Source organism: Mesoplodon bidens, assembly GCF_964165515.1.
Source record: "Mesoplodon bidens genome assembly, chromosome: 19".
Taxonomy (NCBI): Eukaryota; Metazoa; Chordata; class Mammalia; order Artiodactyla; family Ziphiidae; genus Mesoplodon; species Mesoplodon bidens.
In genome coordinates, this window is record NC_138179.1 from 22,493,329 (window position 1) to 22,515,651 (window position 22,323).

Below are 22,323 nucleotides of genomic sequence, written 5' to 3' on the forward strand. Positions count from 1 at the left end.
TGAATGGCTAACAGCAAAAACAGTAAGAAGAACTCATTAAACAACACTCCTACAGAACAAACCCAGGTGGAAATCTGTTAATACCTTGTCTTACTGCACTGTGGTCAGAGAATGTGGCCTGATCTGAGATTTTTACTGGTGACTTAGCATCAAAATTACAAGCCAAGGTTGTAAATGTTCTTTCTGCTTGATGGGCAGTAGTACTGTATACACATTTTCCAATCAAGCTTGCTAAATTGTGTTGATCACACTCTTTGTATTCTTTCTTTTCCCTACTTATCTCAAATTCTGAGAGAAACACATTAAAGCTCCCTCTATAATTGTGGGTCACATTTCCCCTGTATTTCCAATAGCTGTTGTTTTAAATATGTGACACAATGTCAACAGTATAAATGTAAGTATTATCTGAGTCTTCTAGAGAATTATGTCACACTGTTCCTCTCTTAAATCTCCCATCTCTGCTCCCTCCGTTCCTCTCTTAAATCTCCCATCTCTGCTCCCTCCTCCTCACCCTCAGCTGGGACCCTGCTTCGTCTTTCCCTGAGAAAACAGGAGCGCTTTCACAAGTTCCTACCACCAACCATATCTACCTACCAACCAGCAGATGCTTTCAAGAAACCCGGCCGTGAAAGGAAGGAGAGGATGGAAGAGAGAATTTTCTTTTTTAAAGTAACGGGGAAAACTTCAGCACATTCAATGCTAACATTAGGAGCCTCTAAAAAGGGAAGCAGAAGACAGTCAACACTGTGAGCTTCCTGAGACGGATTCCTAGGAGAGATGGGACGGGCATCAGAGGTGAAGGAGCTGGGAGGACTGCCTTCACAGGAGTGGGCGCAGGACAGGACGGTTTGTAAATCTGGCTCAGGAAGCTGCGGCAGCTCCTCTCTGGTGGCTTCTAATTTCTCCATGGATCAGGGGAAGAAGCCACCAGCTGGGGAGGAGAAGGGGACGCAGGGACCTCGGGAGCTGAAGCGGGCAGGGGCTTGAGACAATCATTAGGGAGAGTGAGGTTATAATCTTAATAGACAATCAGGGAAGGATTAGCAAGCAGTGTTCTGCCTGGAGTCTGGGCTCGTGGTCACGAAATTAACAGGAGTATTGATCTGTTCAGCTGTATGAACAGCAGATTCCAGAGGCATCAGCAACCCAAGTAAGAGCCTTAAAAAATATATATATCTTGATTGACCTAGGGTGAGAATTTTGCCAAGTAAGTTAACAAAAGAACAAAGGGACAGGGGGCGTAGGATACTGACAGAAGACGCTGAAATGACAGACTATAAAATCTAAACTACACAAGGAAGAAAGTCAAGGCAGTACTGATAATCCACAGGGGAAAAGGAGAACAGCGTTTGGACCCAAGATCTAAACGGAGTCAAAGAACATGGTCAGGAGACTTGCTGACTGAACTGCCAGGACGGAAGGATTTTGCAATAGAATTTCTGAAATATTTGAAAAATAAGATCATTTCAGAAGGTGGCACAGTCCAGGGTGTCAGCAGCGTAAGTCAGAAGAGAAGAAGATTAAGAGAAGATTAAGAGACCGGGGGCTGGCTGTTCACGAAAAACTAGGAAGTAACACAGGGTTATGGCAGGGCTTGAGGCAGGGAGGAAACAACCACGTGTTGGGGGTCAGATGCACTAAGGCGGGAGGGGAGGAGGAGGGAGGAGGGGAACCCAGAAGAAAGCTGCTACAAGCGATGAGGGGCAGGCAGAGGAGGGGCAGTGTTTTCAAGGAGAAAGAGTATTTGTTAATAGTCCAGCAGATGCATTGCGAGTAAGGACACTGACCCCATCTCCTAGCGCATAGGATCGGAGTGGAGGGCCCATACTCAGGGGAAAGCCAAGTTTCAGTTAAAGCCCGGAGGAAAAGAAAACACTTGAAGAAGCCATTGAACACATAGGGAAGTTTGCACATCACAGAGTGGGAGTTACCTGAGGCAGAAATGAAAAGAGAGCATTGCGGAAAGGAAGATGTGACTGGGAGACAAAAGAACAAGGAGATGTGGATTTCATTCTAAGACTCCAGGAAGAAGGTAGAATCTCAGGTCTTAGATATGCATGGGGGCCCCTGCAACTACTGTTAACAGCAAAATTTGCCTTTACATCTGTCTAGGTCAACAGAAGGTGGGAGGCAGTGTTGGCTGCTACTGAGTGGAAGCTGGCTGGAGTGGACAGCCACGGGGAAGGGCAGAGGAGGAGGAGCGCACGGGGTGCTGGGGGAGCCTGGAATAGTAATAGCCTTAGGTCCCCTCACATGATTACCTACCGGGCACAGGTCTCTCAGTGTGCTGCGTTCAGTTTCTAACATGCAGGACTGCGAATGAGAAGTCTGAGCCCGCTGACGCCCTCTCCACCGAGATCACCTGATGTTGCCCTATCCACACCACGCTGTGTTAGACCAGGCATGTGTCTCCTTTCAGGATTCCTGCCTGGGGTTCCCTGGTGGCGCAGTGGTTGAGAGTCCACCTGCCGATGCAGGCGACGCGGGTTCGTGCCCCGGTCCGGGAAGATCCCACATGCCGCGGAGCAGCTGGGCCCGTGAGCCATGGCTGCTGAGCCTGCGTGTCCGGAGCCTGTGCTCCGCAACGGGAGAGGCCACAACAGTGAGAGGCCCGAGTACTGCCAAAAAAAAAAAAAAAAAGATTCCTGCCTGGGGCTTAGTGAACCCTCTCAGTGTTAAGACTCAAGTCCTTCTTCAGTTCTGGTAAACTTTTTCAAAAGTATCACTTCTCTCATGGCCCCTGAGAGTCTATACCATGTCTATACATATGTAGAGTATATATCATATTTCCTACTCTTTCTGCCATAATTTCCATCAGTTTCTTTTTGTTGTGTATTCTGGAAGAACTACTTGAGTCGGTCTGCTAATTCATTGCTTTAGTCCAATTATGTCAATTCTGCTATCCCACGCTTTCAGAGTTGGTGATTTTTGCAAGCAAGTTTATGTCCAATGACTCTACTTTCATGCATGCAGTCAATCAATATTTCTTGAACAACTACTATGTGCCAGGCACACACTGTATTTTTTTTCTTTTAAAGTCCCACTGGTTGTTTTTTGGGGGGCTGCGCCATGCAGCATGTTGTGATCGTCATTCTCTAACCAGGGATCGAACCTATGCCCCCTGCACTGGGAGCACGGAGTCTTAACCACTGGACCAGCAGGGAAGTCCTTCTGCATTTTATTGATGCAATATCCCCTAGAATCTAAAGTTAAGAAAAAAAATGAAGCTCTCTTCTGTTTTTTGTGTTAAAAAACCAAACTCTGTTCAGTAGGACCATCTGCTCTGAATCCTCCACATGGTCTCCTGTCAAGCTACAGGTCCTCTTCATAGGCCCACTGATGTTTAGCTATTTGCTCACGTTTGTAATTGAAAACCTAGACGGATGAGCATTGGTAGCTGGTCTGAGCTTCATGAGCAGTTGCATGTTGTTGACTGTTGTCTGACTGCTCTAGCAGACGTCCCACCCGACTGTGTTGTATCCTATATCAGCAGGTAGCTCCCTACTTATAGAATAAAATACAGTGGAATTGGTTAGAGTGGGGTTTTTTTGTTTTTTATTGTCTGTTTTAAATTACTATGTAATCAAAACTATCAACTAATTCTTTTAACTTTCAAGTGGCAGTTTGTGATTGTGGATAAGAATGTGTCATGTTGTCTTGGTTTTGAATCCTCGTTCATACCTCTTATTATTTACATTTTCTTGGTCAAGTTATTTAACTTTTTGTGCCTCAGCAAAATAGGGACGGCAATTCTATTTACTTTATAGGATTGTTGTGGATTAAATAATACACATAAAGCATTTAGCCCAGTGCCTGGCACATAATAATATTCAATACAGGTTCATTCTAGCATTAGTGATGATATTAATCATACCATATACTGGTAAGCCACATCTTCCTCATTCTGTATTCATATAGTTGGTTTGGAAACCCAGTAGTGGGGCATTAACATTTATCCCTCTTAACTAGAGTCAATTCACCATTCAACCTGTCAAGAGCTTTTAAAAACTATGTTTCTTTTCATCAAGTGTATTTCTTTTTCCTCCCAGTTTCATGTCATCTATAAATTTTACAGGCATGCATCCTACGTCTTCAAGTATATTGATTAGAATGTTGGAAAGGGCACAAACCCCTTGGTGCACACCCTGACGCCTGGCCAACCTCTATCATTAATCAGCATCTCAGGCACAACTTGGCAGCATCCAACCACGAGGAGATCACAGGGACCATGGAACGCCATGGAGAAGTCCTAATTCTCTGATAACACTGTCTACTATATTTCCCTTCCTACTCAGTGTAAAGTAATGTGAGGAATATTTTCATGCTGTTTCTAGACTATTAACAGTAGATTCTAGAATCTTTCCTGGCAGGTATAGTAAGCTCAAGAGTGGGAGCTCTTGAGCTTAATATAAAGGGGAGCTTCTTCCTCTTTTTAAAAATTAGAATTATATAATGTGAGACCATCCCAGCCTTCTGGAAACTCCTGTTCTATATAATACTTCAAAGAACAAGGGTTCAGTAATCTCAGTTGTGAGAATGTATTTGTTTAGAAGAGAAAATATGCATTCAATCAGAGGAGGAGTGTACTTTGGCCAATTTCTTCTCCCATATAAGGCAGTTTGCTCATTCATACAAATACTTTTCTGCACGTAAAGATCATTCTCCCTAATGGAGACACAGAATGAGACACAAAACAAAAAGCTGATGATTTTCCTTCTCCATCACCTGACTGCAATTTATCACAGTCGTGGCCATTTCTTAACATTCTTGGCTCTGAACCTAAGAAAGGGTTATTAAATTGAACCTTTTTTAAGTCTAAGCTCATTTTGGATTCTGAACCTCTTCTTACCCATCTATGCCACTATTCTAGTCCTAAAGCACTTCCTGTTTGCCTCCGAGGACCAGGTATATAAGAAGCATCCAAATGATACCTGAGTAGGAAATGCATATTAACTCCCTCACACTACCCTTTAGACCCAGCACCCAGGCAGCCTTTCCAGGACCTGAGATTTGATGACAGGTGGATGCAACATACTCTGCTTCCTGAAGACCTCGTAGATTTTATTTTATTTTACAGAATTCATTTTTAAAAAAAATAAAAGGAGAGAGAGGGAGAGTTACTATAGAAGATTTCACATAGTGCTAGGAAGTCCCACGTTTAAATGCAGTCTTGTTGACAGGTCCTACTGTATAACACAGAGAGCTATATTCAATATCCTGTGATAAACCATAATGGAAAAGAATAGGAAAAAGAATATATAAAGGAGTTCCCTGGTGGTCTAGTAGTTAGGGGCCACCGGGGTCAGGTCACTGCCGGGGCCCAGGTTCAATCCCAGGTCAGGGAACTGAGATTCCACAAGCCACGTGGCGTGACCAAAATAAAAAAAAAAAAGAAAAAGAACATGTATATGTATAACTGAATCGCTTTGTTGTACACCAGAAATTAACACAACATTGTAAATCAAACTATACTTCAAGAAAATTAAAATTTTTAAAAATTTAAAAGGAAAAAAAATGCAGTCTTGTTACACAATAACGTTAAATGCATTCAAAACTGCTCCATTCTAGTTTTCAAAAAAAATTCCTCCATAAATCATTGTGTCTGAAGCCATAATTGCAATTAAGGACTCTTCAAATTTATATTTCATTCAAAACCCAAAAAGAAAACAATCAAAATCCACCAACTCCACACATGCTGTTTAACTTTTGTTGTGTCCTTTTTCATGCATTTAAATAAAAAATATTTTATAATCTTTCTTTCCCCAATGATGCATCCACCTTTTCTATTATTCTTCCTGTTGGTTTTAAAAACTAATGCAGTAGAGCTTTGATTATACTGTCTTGTGGTGGAGAGATCAAACATATATAAAAACTAGATGCTTCTTAACAGAAAAATTAACATGAAGTATTTATGAACCACCGAGCACACTTACCGGATGCCTATAGGAAATGGCCATATTGCCTAGTCTAATCTTAAGAATTCACAATTTTTCTACAATAAACATCTATCACTTTTCTTTTTAATCTTAAAAAAAAAGTAAAGCCCTCTGTAGAAAAGATTGAGACAGTCTAAAAAAAACCAAATTACATTTAAGAAATTCTGAGTAGTATTCTAACATTTCCAGTTACCTTGAAGCATGCATCTGTAAGCAGATTCAGATATGGCGTAGATGTGTGGAGGCATCTCGTGACGTTTCTTCCCTCTGTACATTTCAATAATATTCTCAGAGTAAATGGGAAGATTCTTGTAAGGATTTATGACTACACAGAAGAGTCCAGAATAGGTCTAGAATAGATAAAAATAAAATACAGTGTTAAAAAAAAGCTGCATATATCCACAGGATCCAATCAGGAGACAAACCACACAGTAATTTGAACAGGGGACCTTTATCATTTGCACAATTAGTCTATCCCTAAAATTAAATCTCACCCATAATGGGCAATTCCAAACCACAAGTAGTTCTCCCACAGAGAGCCTATTAAGTGGTACTTCCTAGATTCAATTCCCTCATCTGTCAAATGGAAATAATAATATATGCTTCATGAAGCCACGGGTCATTATTCAAACAACATGTCATTTGCTTTTTCACACTCATTCTCTCATGAGTGTGCGAGGTATGAAAAGTTCATTAAGGTAGTTTCAGATTCCACGTTGCAACTCATCTTTAAGGAAATACCGGTGGCCAAGTTTGGGTACAGTATCAAAGGAGAATATCCACAATTATCTGGAAAGGTTATTATTAAAGGTTTTTTTTCTTAAGTGTAAAACATTTTTACTCTTCTAATTTTTTTTTGCTTTGGAAAATATAGGGTTTTTTTCATAAAAATAATTTATGTCAACTTGTTATAGGTTTATTTTTAAATGAGTTGATAAATATTTAAAATTTGTGTTTTACCTTCTAAACACAGTAAATATCATGAAATATAAACAAAAGCTCTTTGGGGGCCCTCAAAAAATTTTAAGAGCCACTAGTCTAGAAGATAAAAGCCTTCCTCATCAGTAGGGTAATCATTACTCAGAATTAATACTAGGAGCACTTTTGCCTTTGGGGTTTTTTTAATTCACATGGAATGATTTCTGAGAACTGACTCTGGGAATTATGGAAAATCAAGAGCGGTTAGGATTGCTGCCAGATGCTCCAGTCCTGGCGGGGCTGAAGGCACCTCAGCTGCACCGGGAAGCAGACCCTTTACCTCGGGTGATTCTAAATCTAAAGGCAAGAGGATCCTAGAAAAGGCCGAGGACCACTGGTGCTCAGCTCCCCAGGGAGTACCGAGGGGCTTCTAACCAACAAGCTGTGTTCAGAAAGGCTGAAAGCCCCGGCAGTGGCCACCAGGAGGCACTGCCGAGCTCACTCTATTCTGAACGCTGCAGTGAATGATGCTGAAAAGAGAAAGGAGGCCAAAAAAAGTTTAAGTGATCAGAACTACCACCGCAGCTGTTCTCCTTTATCTTTGCTTCCCTCCCAACCCAGGCTCGGGATGTGGAATGCACTTCCTACCTAGATTAGTGCTTGGGAATAAGACAAAGGCAAGCAAGGGCCCTGCTCTGAGCTCACTGATTTGGGCTGTTTGCCTGATTTCTGAACTGATTACTGTTTGCCTGAGGCCACAGTAATTACTTGCCCCTCCCTGGGTGACAGCTGGGCCTGAAACCTTTGGCTTTCTCATGTCCGGCATCACACCTCCAAGAACCTGGGCTGGCTCTCAGGCCACCCACCCAGCAGCCTGGCACCTTCCACCAAGCGAGTCTCTAGTCTAACTAGGCCAGCCTCTCTCTGCCACCCACAGGACAAAAAGGTAACGAGAGACAATAAAAACAGATTTTATTAAGGGTGAGAAAACTAAGGAGAGGCAATCTCAACATTTTAATTTTTTTTTGAGTTTAATTTACACACGGAAATTTGACAAATCGTAACTACACATCTCAATGAACTGTTATATATACAACTTCCACTTTTTCTTCAAAAATGAGATAAAAGTCGATCATGAAGCTACAAATTCTGCATTTCACTTTCTTTTGTAAGAGGAAAATAATTACAGACTGCCAAAACAGAACAAAACAAAACAAAAAAACCCAAAACCTCCAAGGAAGTTAAAATACGCCAATTCAGTTTAACATCCCATAGCATGTACGGCATGGTAACAGATCCTAATGATGACATTTGTAACCAGAAATCATTCCAACATGTGTGTCTATCATGTGTTGGGGACTTTTCTGAGGACTAAGATTACAGAGATGAGTAAATCTCACAAATATGAGTAAGTCATCAAAAAACAAGGTTGAATAATCATCAGTATCCTATGCTTGCCAAAGAGGAGCAGTAATAGAGGTTTAAGTGGAAATAGTAAATTGAAGTGCTTAAAAAGCTAAGCTTCTAATCTTGAAAATTAGCTCAAATGTTGGGCTCCTGCACTGAACCAGTACTGTACCACTTTTGTCTTCCCCAAGTCATATGGAAGGAGGGCGATGTGTTGTTAATTTCTCTGGAGGCCTTAAGTTCAAAGTAAATGTCATTATTAAGCATTTGAATACATGCAGAAGATACTAAGCACCTTCTTACATGCTCTAGGGGATGAAGACAATAAAGATACACAAAGCAAACAAGACATAATATAAGGCACCAAAAAGAGAGTGATACAAAAAAAGAAAGATGAACAAGCCTTTTAAACAGAGAAACTCTGGAGCGGAACACACGACAAACCCCACTGAAGGTCATGGCCATCTTGTCAGAAACCGTACAACTAGGTACTAAGTCCAGACCTAGAGGGTCTCTTTTAAAGACTATTAGGTCAAAAGGAGGGATAAAGGAATTCCTATTAAAATAGTACGAATGTGGGGCTTCCCTGGTGCTCCAGTGGTTAAGTGCTCCCAATACAGGGGCCCAGGTTCGATCCCTGGTCAGGGAACTAGAGCCCACATGCCGCAACAAAGGTCCTACATGCCGCAACTAAGACCTGGAGCAGCCAAATCAATAAATATTTAAAATTTTTTAAAAATAAAATAGTAAGAATGTAAAACTTGGTGGCAGGGTATATCCACGGCAGAGTGAAGCGCAGCCTAGCTGACAACAGTTTGTTCTGTGGAAGGTGAGAGAAAAGAGCCCAGACAGGCAGATTTTGTCCACTCCGGGGGATCAGGTATCAGAGGTTCAGGAGAGAAGAGTGATGGAAGGAAAGAGGCATTCCTGAAACAGCATAAACCTGGCAGCCATGTGGAAAAGAGACCGAAGGGGCAAGAGGTGGGAAGCAGGAGGTAGAGACCTCTCCAGGCACAGTAACAGGCCTACAGGAGAGAAAAACAAGACGAAAACGGAGCAGGGATGAGTCATGAAGAAAGCGGGCTGGAGATTCAACAGCAGTCAGGACTCTGAATAGAGAAAACCATTCAAGGCTCAAGGTAAAGATGACTCCAAGGTCGTCAAGTTAAAGATGACTCCAAGGTTGTCAAGCTTTAGAGATGGAAAAGTAACGGGTGGACGGGAAAAATCATTTGATTTGTGGGGAAAGATACTGAATCCCCTTTTAACATTGAGATTGTGGCACGTTAAAAGGAGATTCAGGGCTTCCCTGGTGGCGCAGTGGTTGGGAGTCCGCCTGCCGATGCAGGGGACGCGGGTTCGTGCCCCGGTCCGGGAGGATCCCGCATGCCGCCGAGCGGCTGGGCCCGTGGGCCATGGCCGCTGGGCCTGCGCGTCCGGAGCCGCAACGGGAGAGGCCGCGGCAGTGGGGGGCCCGTGTACCACAAAAAAAAAAAAAAAAAAAGGAGATTCATTACAATAAGGGAGCCTGGGAGAACGAATGCCTACTGAACAGTTGGAAACACTGGAATCCTAAAGCCATGAGAACATTTTGAAGAACTGCAAAGCCTTGAAGAAGTTTGCAAAGGCTTTAAGACACCAAGTAACAGTTATTATACAAAAATACTAGCACCTTTGTGACCACCTAGAGGGGTGGGATAGGGAGGGTGGGAGGGAGGGAGATGCAAGAGGGAAGAGATATGGGAACATATGTATATGTATAACTGATTCACTTTGTTATAAAGCAGAAACTAACACACCATTGTAAAGCAATTATACTCCAATAAAGATGTAAAAAAAAAAAATATTAGCACCAAAACAACCTTGAAATTTTCCTAACAGTCTGTGCTGCTTTATGCCTCCAGGCTTCTACATATCCTGATCACTCTGCCCGGAATGCCCATCTCCTATCCAGTATTGGGAAATGTTGCTATCCTTTAGGGCAGGCCTCAGTCTAAGAAAACAGGGATATGCATATACATTATTACTTCATAGCTTTGAAGGATTAGAGAACCAGGAAACAGAGGCAAGTATAGATATCAGTGCAATAGAGCAGATACAACAGTCTCTTATTAGGAACAGGGGATTGAACTGGGAGCATCACTCCAACCTACACCCCGACCGCAGCTCTCAGAAGAAATCAGACCACCGCCCAGAAAGGAAAGGAAGAGAAGAAAGAATAGGTCACTCACACCATTTGCAAACACCACACCTAGATAAAATTCACATGTGTATTTAAAAGACAACAACCCTATGTAATAAGGAAAAGATCATCTTCCAGAATATTCAGAGAGAGAAATGACCTCTGGACATTCTCTACAAAATAAGCTAAAAGAAAACTTTAGGGAACAGATTTATGGCTGCAACAGAATGTAATACAACATGGACTCTTAAAGAAAGATAAAACAAAGGTAAATAATAAAAGAAGGTACAAAGATAAAACCAATTTTAAAAATACATAGAGGAGGGCTTCCTTGGTGGCGCAGTGCTTGAGAGTCCACCTGCCGATGCAAGGAACACGGGTTCGTGCCCGGGTCCAGGAGGATCCCACATGCCGCAGAGCAGCTGGGCCCGTGAGCCATGGCCGCGGGGTCTGCATGTCCGGAGCCTGTGCTCCGCAACGGGAGAAGCCACAAAAGTGAGAGGCCCGCATACCGCAAAAAAAAAAAAAAAAAAAAAGACATAGAGGAAAGATGAACATGGAGAGCAAAGAAAGGATAAGTAAAATATTAATCATTGCTCCTTAGGGAGGAAAAAAGGTCAAAATTCTGTAAAAAGAACAGTAATCAAAAATAAACTTGAAGAAAACTGTCTGTGCCTGGTTGGGGCGGGGAGGTGCTGTAATACACATTGAGTTAAAAAAAAATTCATCAAGCTATTAATAACAGAAGGAATGATGACATTAGACTATCACCATTTTGCTTCCTAATGAAATGATGGATCAGGACAGTGCCCACCACTGGCTCTAAAACCCTTAGGTGAAGGTAGACATTCCTAAAGCACAAATCAGGCTGACGAAGCCCAAACTGAGTCACTGATCCATCTCAACATTGTAAACTGAGAGACAGCTGGCATCCTGTGCGTCCTGAATCTGAATCAGACCAAGGTGCTGCATCCAACTACCAGTTTACAGAAGGCACCACAGGTATGCAATCAACAAAATCCAGACTATGGGAAATTCAACAGCACAACAGACCTTGGTTTCAAAAAAAAAAAAAAAAAAAAGCTACTCCGGAGGAGGGTAAATACCCCAGGCGTTCAGCTAGGACCCTAACTGCTACACCCTGAGAGTTTAGAGTATACCAGAAATAGACCAGCCCAAAGCCCAGTTGGGAAGGATGTAAATCCCTGACCGATCTACACGTGCTCGATCCCCTTCATCTAACTGCCTGCCCAGAGCAAAACTCTAGAACTAGCTTGATATCATGCAGAGCCTCAAATTAACTTCACAATTTTATATACAGGAAGTGGCACGTAAGGCAACAGTTGTGACTAAAATCCAAGATAATATGTGGGTTCCCTGTGAGTCTACTTTTATTGCCTTGTATTATTACACTTGGACAATAATATGCTCAAGTAATTAAGACATGATTGAGATTAGTAAAACTGATAAACCTCTGGTGAAGCTCATCTTAAAAAGGGTAGAGCAGATTATCTGTATCAGGAGTGAGAGAGAACATCACTACAAATCCTACAGGAAAAAAGAGGGTATTTTGAACAACACTATGCCAATAAATTTGAAAATTTACATGAAATAGACAAATTTCCAGAAAAACTCAATATCAAAACTGATACCCAAAATTTTTAATCTGAAAAATTCTATATCTATGAAAGAAAAACTTCCCCACAAAGGAAACTATATCATTATTTTAAAATGAGATAACATCAATCTTATCCAAACTCTTCCAGAGAAAATACAAAGATAAAATATTCCATGATTCATTTTATAAAGCCAGCATAATCTTGATAGCAAAATATGACAAGGACATCATAAGAAAGGAAATTTTTAAGTCAATCTCATGTATGAATATAGATGCAAAAACTTTAAACAAAATATCAGCAGACAAAATCTAGGAATCCAGTAATACATAAAAAGAATACTTGGTCCTTGCCAGGTTAGTCTTAACACTAAAAAATATAGTATATAATTCACTACAATAACAAAATAACCAGAAAAATCACACTATCACCTGATCAGAAACTGGAAAAACATGTGATAAATTAACAACCAATCAGTATTTTTAAAAATTCATCCATGCAGGATTAAAAACTAGGAACAAAAGGAAACTTCCCTGAACCTAATTTAAAAATATTCAAAACAAAACAAGTCTTTCTTAATAGTGAAATATTGAAAACTTTCCCTCTGACATCGGGAATGATACAAAGATGTCTCCAATAACCACTACTATTCAACAAACATTTACACTTCTTAGACAATGCAATAAAGTAATGTACAAGAATTAGAAAGGAAACAATAAAAATGTCATTATCTGCAGACACCATGAGTGTGTTCAACACAACATCCAAAAGAATCCTCAGCTCAACTATTATAATCAATAAATAAACTTAGTAAGGTTGGTGAATATAAAGTCAATATACAAAAGTTAACTGTAAAAAAACATGGCAACTGTATTTCTACCTAATGTTAACAATTTAAAAACAACACTTAGGGCGCCCCTGGTGGCGCAGTGGTAGAGAATCCGCCTGCCAATGCAGGGGACACAGGTTCCAGCCCTGGTCCCAGAAGATCCCACATGCCGTGGAGCAACTAAGCCCGTGTGCCACAACTACTGAGCCTGCGAGCCTAGAGCCCCGTGCTCCGCAACAAGAGAAGCCACTGCAATGAGAAGCCCGCGCACCGCAAGGAAGAGTAGCCCCCGCTCACTGCAGCTAGAGAAAGCCCGAGCACGGCAACGAAGACCCAACACAGCCAAAAATAAATTTATTTAAAAAATAAAAACTAAAACACCGCTTAAAACACCACTTAAATAGCATTAAAAAAATCAAACACCTAAAAATAAATCCTACAAAAAATAAATCCAACAAAGGATATACACGGCCTCTACAAAAAAAACCCTAAAACATATTGAGAAAAATTAAGAACTAAATAAATGAACTAGATGAACAGATATTGTAAAGATCTCATTTCTCCTCCAAAATGAACTACAGAATCAGCAAAAACCCAATAGAAATTCCAATAAGGTTGTGTGTGTGTGTGTGTGTGTATGTGTGTATGAAAAACTGACAAGTGGGTTCTGAAATTATACTGAAATGCAAAGGACCTAACAACCAGAACAATCTTAAAGAACACAAATGAGAGAACTTACCATACTGGATACCAAGCCATAGTATAAAGCTGTAATTATCAAGACAATGTGGTATCAGCCCAAGGATAGGCACACAGACCCATGAAACAGAACAGGTAGTCAAGTACACATTTATGAGCATCTGATTTACAACAAAGGTGGCACTTCAGAGCAGTGGAGAGAGGGCTATGTTTCAACAAGTGGCACTGGGTCAACTGGATAGCCATTTGGGGAAAAAAAATTAACCTTGCCCCTACCTTATACCATACACAAAATTAAATTCCAAATGGAACTGAGGCTGACCTTAAGAAATATATCACCAAATTCCCTTCTCCTTTGGCTTCAAACTGAGTTAGGCAGCAGGAGATTGAGGGTAGGGGGAGAATGAAGTCAGGATGTTTATCCCCCAGGCCCCTCCCTGCTAGTTGTCCGCTTCCCTCTAAAGGCGGCCACAATTCCTACCAGGAAGCCCTCTCCACACGGCATCCTCTCCCAGCTGAGGTACAGCTCTTTGTTCCTTTAAAGATGAAGATGGGTCCAGGGCTCTCGGCCATCACCAGTGCTGGGATACTGCAACATTTCTGCATCTGTTTTCTAAACTCTATTCACATGTTTGTAAATCGTCCCCTTATTAAATTCACAGAATACCTAGTTAGAGGGCCTTCTTTTTCCTGCTGGAATCTGACTAACAGGCATTATCTAGAAAAGCTGAAGATGAGTTAAAGATATGCATGTCCTATATCACCCAGAAATTCCACTCCTAGTTATATACCTTATAGAAAGCCATGCTTATGTGCACCAGGACATGTCCGAAACTGTTCACTGAAGCACTGTTTGTACAATAATAGCCACAAACTGGAAAAAAAAATGTCCAAAGACAGTTGAGAGGATAAATAAATTGGGTCAAAAATCTTACAATGGAACATTACATTCCATAAAAAGGAACAAAATACTCAAACTTTTATAGTTCAGGGCCCTTTACCACTCTTAGAAATTGTTAAAGATCCTAAAGATCTTTTGTTTTACATAGTTTTATACAAATATACGTACATACATAGTTTTTAAATGTGTATTTATTCATTTAAAAATAACAATAAATAACATTTCTTATGAAAAATAACCTTTTGTTTTCCAAAATAAAAGTGAGAAGAGTGGTACGGTTTTATATTTGCAAATCTTTTATTGTCTGGCTTAATAGAAAACACTCAATTTTCTTAATAGAAAACACTCAACACTCTGTTTCAGCATTCAGTCTATTGTGATGTTGTTTTGACTGAAACAGATGAAATTAGCCTTACACTGATATTTAACTGGAAAAGGGAGGAGTAGTTTAACAGCCTTTTCATGTAATTATAGATATTCCTCTTCGATACTACACCAAAACTCGACAAGTAAGAATTTCTTAAAGATTAGATTCAATGTAGCATCTGACACCCTGTCAATGAACTTTTCATACTCTGTTACATACATCAAATCCATTGGCTAAGCTTGCACAGGTGAATGAATCTTTTACCCAGGCATGATTTTGTAACATCATGTACACATCATTTGGAAAACTCTGGTTCAATGAATTGTTCAAGTCTTCCAAATGATGACATTTCACACTATATGACATTAAAAAAAAAAAAATCACATTCATTAATATTGCCTTTGATCTCATCAGGAAGGTTTTAAGTGTTGACAAGCTGTCAAGTTCACAGTGTCAGATAGTAATTCTAATTTTCATGTGAAAACTCAAATTTTATCATTGTCAACAAATACATTCAATTGTTTCCTTTAAAATGACAGGCTCACTTTGTTCATTTTCAAGAAAATGTCTGCCAAATACCCCAGTGTGAATTAATCAAAGCTTATCTATCAGCCATTCTATCAAATAAAAGGTATTCTATAAAAAAAAAGTAGCAAGTTTAGTTTGCAACTCAAATAGTTACACACGTGCTTTTTTTCAAAGCAACCATCCTGGTTCAATATGCAGCAGAAGCGCTTTATGCATACTTATCATTTTATCACACAGAATATTAAAAGATGTGTTCTCGGGCTTCCCTGGTGGCGCAGTGGTTGGGAGTCTGCCTGCCGATTCAGGGAACACGGGTTCGTGTGCCGCTCCGGGAAGATCCCACATGCCGCAGAGCAGCTGGGCCCGTGAGCCATGGCCGCTGAGCCTGCGCGTCCGGAGCCTGTGCTCCGCAACGGGAGAGGCCACAACAGCGAGAGGCCCGCGTACCGCAAAAAAAAAAAAGATGTGTTCTCAAGAGCTGAAATAAATTCAATCATTCCTCCTACTTTACCAAAGACATTCTGGAGTGAAACTGGATTAGTATGACCACCAGTACAGTTTGGGGTCACTGCTTGTACCCACGATAAGGTGTCAGCAGTTTTCCTCACCATTGCTTTTACACCATCAGTACCAATGTCAACAATAAAAGGGCAAATAAAGTCTTCAGTAATCATGAAAATAGTTTTGACCTCAAGGATCCCATGAAAGGGTCTTAAAGAAACCCTAGGAGTCTCTAGAGCACCTCTGAGAACAACTGAATTACATCGACACAGGTAATATGGGTGAATCTTAGAATTGTAATGCTGAGCAACAATACTGACACAAAAAGGTATGTATTAAGAGATGCATTCATATAAAAATTCATCAACAGGCAAAACTAAACTATATGTTTAAGGAATGCATTCTTAGTTTGAGAAAACACACTGGGAGATTTTAAGACACTTCTCAATAATCAACAGACCAAGAAGACAGAAATTAGTAAAGTTTAAACACAATTAAAAAACTTAGTCTAATGGCCACATATAGAACTCCACACTCAACAGAAAACACATTCTTAACCAACATACAGAACACTCATAAAAACTGACAATATGCTACATGAAGCAAGTCTCACAAAAACAAGGAGTGTTATTATATGAACTATATTAATGCAATTAACTTAAAAATCAATAACACAAAGATAACTTAAAAAACATTTAGGAATTTTAAAAGTATACTTTTAAATGGTTCATAGGTTAAATAAGAAATAATAGAAGTTAGAAAATATTTAGAACTGAACACTAAAAATACTACATGTCAAAATGTGTGAAGTAAGCTAAAACGTAGTAGAGAAGACATATGCAGTTTTTAAGTAGTTTTATTAAGAAGATGAAAATTAATGATCTGAGAAGGTAGAAGTTGGGGAGATTAAATCCAAAGAAAATAGAAGGAAATAACATAACCAAACCTGTAGGTAACTTACCTAAATGAACATGTTATGTCTTATCTATAGAAATATGTCCCAATGGACCTCCCTGGTGGTGCAGTGGCTAAGAATCCACCTGCCAATGCAGGGGACACAGGTTCAAGCCCTGGTCCAGGAAGATCCCACATGCTGTGGAGCAACTGGGTCCATGAGCCACGATTACTGAGCCTGCGCTCTGGAGCCTCTGAGCCACAACTACTGAGTCTACGCTGTAGAGCCCGCGAGCCACAACAAGACAAGCCACCACAATGAGAAGCCGGTGCACCGCGACAAAGAGTAGCCCCCGCTTGCCGCAACTAGAGAAAGCCCGTGTGCAGCAACAAAGACCCAACACAGCCAAAAATAAATAAATAAATAAAAATAAATTTATTTTTTTAAAAAAAGAAATATGTCCCAAAGGTCCTATCCAAGTTATTATAGTGTCTATACCATGGTACCTCAATTAATCAATCTCAAGTGCTGGGTAAATTCCAAAGCCCAATACTACACCCTTCACTCAATGTTCAGCAGCCACGGCCGTCCACAGCCCCACTCTCTTAGTAGGTTTCTTTAGAGTCAAGGGCTCCAACGTGAATCTTCCATAGGAACCCTTTCTCCACCCTACTAATTGAAGGTGTGATCCTCCCAAACCCTCACCTCTGCTGTGACCTTAGTACTTCAAGAAAAAACTCAGGGACTTCCCTGGTGGCGCAGTGGTTAAGAATCTGCCTGCCAATGCGGGGGACACAGGTTTGAGCCCTGGTCCGGAAAGATCCCACATGCAGCGGAGCAACTAAGCCCGTGCGTCACAACTACTGAGCCTGCGCTCTAGAGCCTGTGAGCCACAACTACTGAGCCCACGTGCTGCAGCTACTGAAGGCCATGTGCCTAGAGCCCATGCTCTGCAACGAGAGAAGCCACTGCAATGAGAGGCCCGTGCACCACAATGAAGAGTAGCCCCCACTCATTGCAACTAGAGAAAGCCCACGGGAAGCAACGAAGACCTAACGTAGGCTAAAATAAATAAATAAATAAATTTTGAAAAAAGAAAAAACTCAGATTCTCCTTCTGTAAAGCCCAGGGGGCCATGCTTTGAAAAGAAACCCAGAAATTCACTCCTGTTGTCCCTGAATTAAGCTGGAAAAAAATCAAACAAACTCAATAAAAGATACTTGCAAAGTCTTAGAATTATCATGAGAAATGGCTACAAATAAACTAAATTGTTTTTTCCCTCCTCCTTCCCTTTTACCCACAACTTCCTTCCCCTTTCTCTTTCCCTCCTCTCTCCTCCCTGCAGCAGCCCTGGAGGGCAAGGTGGGGTCAGGGGGCAGACAGGCTCCTTTCCAGAGCACAGCACTCCACAGCTTTTTGGTTATGTCCCTGCATTTCCAGCCCTTCGCAATTCACCGAACCAAGTATCATCCAAAATTGATCCACCTCTCAAATCTCAGATGTCAACATAATGATCTGACCACAATCTCTTTATTTCCCAGTTTTCTCACTCCCTCTCTCCACTCCTTTCTCTCCAGACAAAAATGTGGCCACCTTACACATTCTGTTATTCAGTCTCAGCTGGATTCCCAATGCTGCTCTCCAATTGTTTTCTTTTTTTTTTATTAGTTTCTTCTTTATAACAAAGTGAATCAGTTATACATATATATCTGTTCCCATATCCCTTCTCTCTTGCGTCTCCCTCCCTCCCACCCTCCCTATCCTACCCCTACAGGTGGTCACAAAGCACCAAGCTGATCTCCAATTGTTTTCTTATCCTTGGCTTCCTCCCCTTTCCAAACCTTACGCATTCTCAAGCCACCTTCCCGACCCTGGTGCCTCTTACCCTTACTTTGCATCCTAACTCACAGAGGAAAAATAAAATAAAAGAGACCACCAGGCTTGATTCAGACTACTCTGGCAAAGGTCATGAATGAACTACTCATTCTCAGATGTTCCCACAGCTAGCTCCCTCCTATCAGTCAGATTCCAGCTCACATGCTACCTTCTCAAAGAGCCCTTCCCTGACCCGCTAGGGAAAGCCATCCCACAGCCCTGTTGTACTTCCATACAGGATGTACCACAAAGGCAGAGATTTGGCCTGGCCTGTTCACCACACTCTCTCCAGCACCTAGAACATAGTAGGTGCTCAGTAAACATCCACTAAATAAACTAATTCTATGGGAAAACGACTTCTGCTTTGCTGAAGTTCTGAATTATACATGGACGTTAGTACCACACTCTTTGCATAAAATTCAACTTTTCTTTTCCAAATTCAGACCATTACAGTGTCAACCTTTCCCTCTACTTCTCTTCATTCTAAATCTACATTCTATCTACCCTGCCTTCTTTATTTTTTAAAATTTATTTTATTGAAGTATAGTTGATTTACAATGTTGTGTTAATTTCTACTGTATAGCAAAGTGATTCAGTTATACACACACACATTCTTTTTCATATTCTTTTCCATTATGGTTTATCACAGGATATTGAATATAGTTCCCTGTGCTCTACAGTAGAACCTTGTTGTTTATCCATCTTATATATAATAGTTTGCATCTACTAATCCCATACTCCCAATCCGTCCCTCCCCGCCCCCTCCCCTTGGCAACCACGAGTCTGTTCTCTATGTATGGGAGTCTGTTTCTGTTTTGTAGATAAATTCATTTGTGTCATATTTTAGATTCCACATATAAGTGATATCATATGATATTTGTCTTTCTCTTTCTGACCTACTTCACTCAGTATGATAATCTCTAGGTCCATCCATGTTGCTGCTAATTATCCTGCCTTCTTTAAATCATTGCCACCCGTGTCCACCATCCCTTCAAGCCTCTTTTGGCATTAGAGATTCTTTCAGTATCTGGCTTGCATTTTCCTCTCAACCCGATCCCTTATTACTTTCGGGAACTTCTATATGGTCACAACACCGTCAGCAACTGTGACACATGTGTCAACTGCTAACCACAGGACAACCCCAGCCTCAATCACACCCTGAACTGTTTCCTCTTAAAAACCTCAGCATTCAGCGTTCCGACTTCCCTGTACCCAATGACCTTGATCTTGCTCCTTGCTGAAACCTCTAAGCTTGCAGCCCCGCCACTTTATACCCCCTGGATATACACTGGATTTCCTACCAATCTGCCGTCTGTATCCTACCACTAATGCAACTCTTATTACCATATTAAATTCCCTTATCTTTCTGCCACACGCTCTCCCCCCTCTTATTAGGCTCCAGAGCACCACTACACAAAAGTCTCAAATACCATTTTAGTCTATTTAATTGCAGATTGGATTATTTAAAATTCTGTGTTAAGATTTAAAGCAAAGCAAGACTTGGGTAAGCAAGGGACAATCTTTCTACCTTTAATAGAAACAGACATGTTAGACAGAGAGTATGTGGGTATTCCACGTTGATTAGGACAGTATGTATAATTTCCATGAATTCCCGGTCACCACTGCACATGATTATTCAGAGGGCATACTTACATAGATAAGTCCTGAATAGTAACGATCCTTCAGATTATGCAAAACAGAAGCTTCATTCAAGCATGTCAATTCTGCCATATCCTCCACCTTGGAAAACTTAGGTGGGTTCATCTTCTGAATATCATCTTTGTTGACCATTGCTTTCTTTCCATTCTCCGCCAACTCCACCATAACTTCATCTCCCCGCTCTTCTTTGATACTAGCTGCCTCGAAACCATGGCGTTCTGATGGAATCCACACTAGCTTTTTAGCCGTCCAATCAGCCTGAGTGGCAGGGTTGTAGATGACCGCCCTGTCCACAAAGAGATACCTCTCTGGATCTTCAAGTCCAGTTCTCTGTGCCATTGTGAACAGGAGGATCCAAGAGCGATTGCCTCTGCGAGAAGAGGAGGAGGAGGACAAAGTCAGATATTTCAAAATATACTATGGTTCACAAATTTTACTCTTCTAAGAAACTTAAAACAAACGCTTTGGTAAACAGAAAGCGTGAACTTTGAGTGAAGGAGCTGGGGTAGCCCTCTCCATGGCCGTACTAACTGGGTTTCCAAGGTAAATTTCAGGCGTGACCACAAATGATGACTCTGGTCGTCTGAGGACCACTCAAGACGTAGCCTGTCACTGACGGCTGGAAAACAAGCAGGAAGGAAAAGCAAAGTTCCAGTTTCACCCTTTTTTCCCTCTCCATCTCCTGTTTCACCCTCACCACAAATTAAAAGGGACTTAAGAAGGGAAAGGAAAAGGAAGAAAAAGAAAACAAAGTTTCATGACAAAAGGCCCATGGAGTGCTGCTGGACCACCAGGATGTATTGATAGCCACAGAAACGCACGGTGGCTGCCAGCAGACCGACCCTCAGGTCTAGAATGTGCCTCCCATCCTACCTTCAGACAACAGACTCAACGTTCTTCCCTACAATTACCCCAAGCCAGCCCCCTGCAGCTTCGCTATGGCCCATGTGGCCTCAGTGTGATCACAAGACCACAGGGGATGAGCGTAAGTTGGCATCACACCCAGCCTTTCAAGTATGTGATGGGGGCTGTTCAGGTCTCCACTCCCAGGCCCGCAGCTGCTCCCCGCTGGTTCCTCTCCTGCATCCCGTCCTTCATCAGGACTCACTCCTCCACTCTGGTCTCTCGCCTCTAAACAGACTCCATGCCCCTTTAGAGTGTGGGGACTGGAAGCAAACAGAATATTCCAGACACAGTCTGACCAGTGCAGAAGAAAAGGAACTGTTCACAGCCTTAGGCCACACTGGGGAAAGCACTGCTTCTGTGACTTTTACAAGGAACAGTATCTCAAGACCTAAGTGATTTACTGTGCTCATTTACGGTTGGTTCACAAGGAACTGTCAGCGAAAGCTCCACTCATGGTCCTTGAAGCTATTTCTCCTCTTATACTTGTGGGACTGACTTTTTGGATCACAGGACAGGATTTACATTCGTCACTCACCTTTCTGATGTGACTCATCATTCCTGCCTGACAACATCTTTCTGGAATCCCACACCATCATTAAATACTTCTGTTATTACTCCAAATTCCAGGTTGTTACAAATCTCATCCAAATCAATGCAAGAAGGCAAGTGAGTAACCATCAAACCCTCCCAACTTTTCCCTCTCCCCAAAATGATGGGGATTCTTGGTAGGCAAGAGAATGGAAGGCTGCAAGGGAAATCATAAAGTCATCCAAAGTTGTTAAGAGGTTCTTAACCTCCAGGCTGTAGACAAAGTTCAAGCTCCATGAAATCACTGAAATGGTCTAAAAACGTTGTACAACTTTTTTGTATATCTGTGCTTTTCTGAGGAGAACACGTATAACTTTCTTCAGATTCTTAAAGGGATCTATTTATCTTTGTCCTAAAACACTAAACACTGATAGTGGGTACAAGATACTAGCCCTTTCAGTCCCAGTAAGAAGGTACTAGAATCAAATAGCTAAGATTCTTCAGAAACTGGTTGTTACAATGCAAAGGATTACAAACACTCATGCCCTGGAGCATGGTTCTCAAACTTTGGCAAGG

General features: G+C 41.4%; 1 protein-coding gene across 5 annotated transcripts in view; it reads right to left on the minus strand.

Annotated features, from left to right (window-relative positions):
• Window positions 1-22,323, minus strand: part of MYH10 (myosin heavy chain 10) — a 139,658-nt gene that overhangs the window by 111,872 nt on the left and 5,463 nt on the right. For all 5 annotated transcript variants that reach the window (XM_081219265.1, XM_081219261.1, XM_081219264.1 and 2 more), the window contains exons 2-3: window positions 20,308-20,683; window positions 6,130-6,286 (exon numbers count right to left, since the gene is read on the minus strand). In XM_081219265.1, the coding sequence (XP_081075391.1) occupies window positions 6,130-6,286; window positions 20,308-20,683 (533 nt within the window). The remainder of the gene's footprint in view (window positions 1-6,129; window positions 6,287-20,307; window positions 20,684-22,323) is intronic.